Here is a 2,408-nt window from a genome sequence, read left to right as displayed (position 1 = left end):
ACACACACACACGGTTGGACTTGCTCTGTGAGACCTGTGTCTTATTCAACCTAAAATACTATGTAATTACTTTGCCCCCCGTTCTTCCTGAAAGAAGTACATTTTATATGACAGGTGCACTTTAGCTCATCATGCTTGGCTTGCTGCTACCTGAGTTATCACTACAGGCTAAGATCTGATTAGTCTTGTTCCTAGATAGACGGAGAGCCAACGATTACTCACTTTGATATAACAACATATATTTCTGTGCATTGCTTTCATAGTTGCATGTTATTTCTGACCTCTCTACATTATCTTTCTATTCTACTTGTAGCTCAATAAGTTTAACCCAATGGGAGATCTTTTGGCATCAGGAATGGGTAAGCTAATTATTCTTCTAGTGCATAGCAAACTTTTCTAGAACAAATGTTGTAATTTCAACAATTTGTATACACTGTTTATACTTAAAATTGATAGTTATAAAAGATACAAATGATTGCAGCTCTGTACTTATTATGTAATTAAATGTTGTTGTTTTTTGTTATAAATGCAAGCAATGTAAGGGCCTGAGTTTGATTGGCATTAGCCTCATGCAGTCCTATTACAGCAGAGCTCAGATTGGGGAAGGAGAAAGCTTCCTATGGAGACACTCACTTGTGCAGCATTGCTCATGTGCTGTTGTGCTAACAAGTGACATGCTGATAGAAGAAGTAAACTGATGAGTTCATCTCTTTTACTGTCTGGTCACATGTTGGGGGAGAGACGAGACCTATAAGTGTTACTTAAAAGAGAACTATGGCCATTTATTTCTGGAAATCTGGGGGGCGGGGTAATGACTTGCCGCCGGCTTCCTGATTTGATTTGGAAGTTGGTTTATCAGGAAGCCAGGCGGCGAGTCATTACACACCCCCTGCTTCCTGTTTGGCCAGGAAGCCGGCTCCCATGTGAAGAGGTAATATGGAGCCAGCTTCCCGGCCAATCAGGAAGCTGGCAGTGTGTATTGAATCGCCGCCCGGCTTCCTGATACCGGAAGTTCCAGTATCGGAGTAAGTATCGGGAGTATTTGAGCGACTACGAGTACTCGCCTAAATACTCTGTATGGGCATCGATACCAATACTAGTATCAGTGCATCCCTAATTTTGGTGCAATAAGTATTTTTTATTGAGACGTTGAGTGTAGATGACATGTTTCCCATTGGGCAGCTTTCCAAGAGGAAATGGCTGCTGTGTTGGCTCGTAATTTGGGTTAGAGTAGTAGAAAAGCGTCTAATAAGGTCCAGACATGTTCTTTATTGTAGGGCATGTAAAACTATAAAGCCAGTTCATTCTGGTCTAATAAGGTAAAGACATGTTCTTTATTGTAGGACACACATAACTATAAAGCCAGTTCATTCTGGGAGCTCAATGGCGTCCCCCTTTTCATCAGGGCTACAAAGGGATACCATAAAAAGGTACAGTATATACCCCATGTTAGGTTTTAGGCTAAAGGTACAATAAATATCCAATACAATAAATATCTCTAGCTTATATGCTTACTTTTGGATTCTTCCTCACATACCATCTTGCTGACAGTGGTCTTCAGGACAATGGGGTAAAACTTTCCAGCGAGGACACAGACAACAATATAAAACTTTACAATGGGTCTAATCTTTCCCGGCTTTATTGGAAACAAATAAAATTTGCCTTTACAGTCACTTTAAATGTTCCTTCGGGGTGGGATCTGTATGGTTCTAAGTACTCTGTAAAGCGCTGCCATAAGAAGATTCCATTTCCTGACCCCATGCTGTCCTTCTTTCCAGGCTTTAACATCTTGATCTGGAGTCGAGAGATTCTATTAATGATGAAGCAGGAGGAAATGATGAGGGCCTTACGGGCAAAGGGGATTCAAGTGGGGAGAAAAGAAGATCCAAAAAGCAAACCCACAAATTCTCAAAAGGACAAATCTGAGACGAAAAAAACTAGGACTGCTGTCAAAGAGTCGACCACCACACGAGGGAAAAACAAAGACAAATGAGCGGCCATCGAAGGCCTGGCCTATGGGCATGACACTCAGCTCTGGCTGCAGTAACCAAACTCCTATAGTGCCTTAATGCACTGACCTCATCCAGCAGAGTATATGGTTACATCGGGACAGGCATGTTCTGATTTGTGTTTTTCCGAAGGCTACAAATTCCTGTTGCCCTTTCCCGACCTGCCTGTCGTATGTATGCAAAAAGAGAAAAAACAAAACGGGCTTTCACCTCTTGCAGCATGGTCACCTCAGTATGGGGGCATTACAGGGTATAAATGAATGGAAGGGAAGTTTGGAGGCACAATGTTGGCTTTGAAGAGCACATCCTGTAAATGACTGCTTTCTTTTTAGGTGTCCTAAAATGTTTTGTCTTCCTCTGGCACCTGGTAAGAGGGAGTCCACATTGGGGCTTCTAGGT

The 2,408-nt window shown here is 42.1% G+C and overlaps 1 protein-coding gene across 1 annotated transcript in view; it reads left to right on the top strand.

Moving 5' to 3' along the window:
- Positions 1 to 2,204, top strand: part of DDB2 (damage specific DNA binding protein 2) — a 23,140-nt gene extending 20,936 nt beyond the window's left edge. The window contains exons 10-11 of the mRNA XM_018562146.1: positions 314 to 359; positions 1,779 to 2,204. Of these exons, the coding sequence (XP_018417648.1) occupies positions 314 to 359; positions 1,779 to 1,993 (261 nt within the window). The 3' untranslated portion in view covers positions 1,994 to 2,204. The remainder of the gene's footprint in view (positions 1 to 313; positions 360 to 1,778) is intronic.
- Positions 2,205 to 2,408: the final 204 nt, after the last annotated feature.

The sequence above is a fragment of the Nanorana parkeri genome, unplaced genomic scaffold (genome assembly GCF_000935625.1).
Source record: "Nanorana parkeri isolate BGI_ZX_2015 unplaced genomic scaffold, ASM93562v1 scaffold562, whole genome shotgun sequence".
Taxonomy (NCBI): domain Eukaryota; kingdom Metazoa; phylum Chordata; class Amphibia; order Anura; family Dicroglossidae; genus Nanorana; species Nanorana parkeri.
The sequence above is the reverse complement of the archived record's forward strand: the minus strand, read 5'-3'. Positions and strand labels throughout refer to the sequence as shown.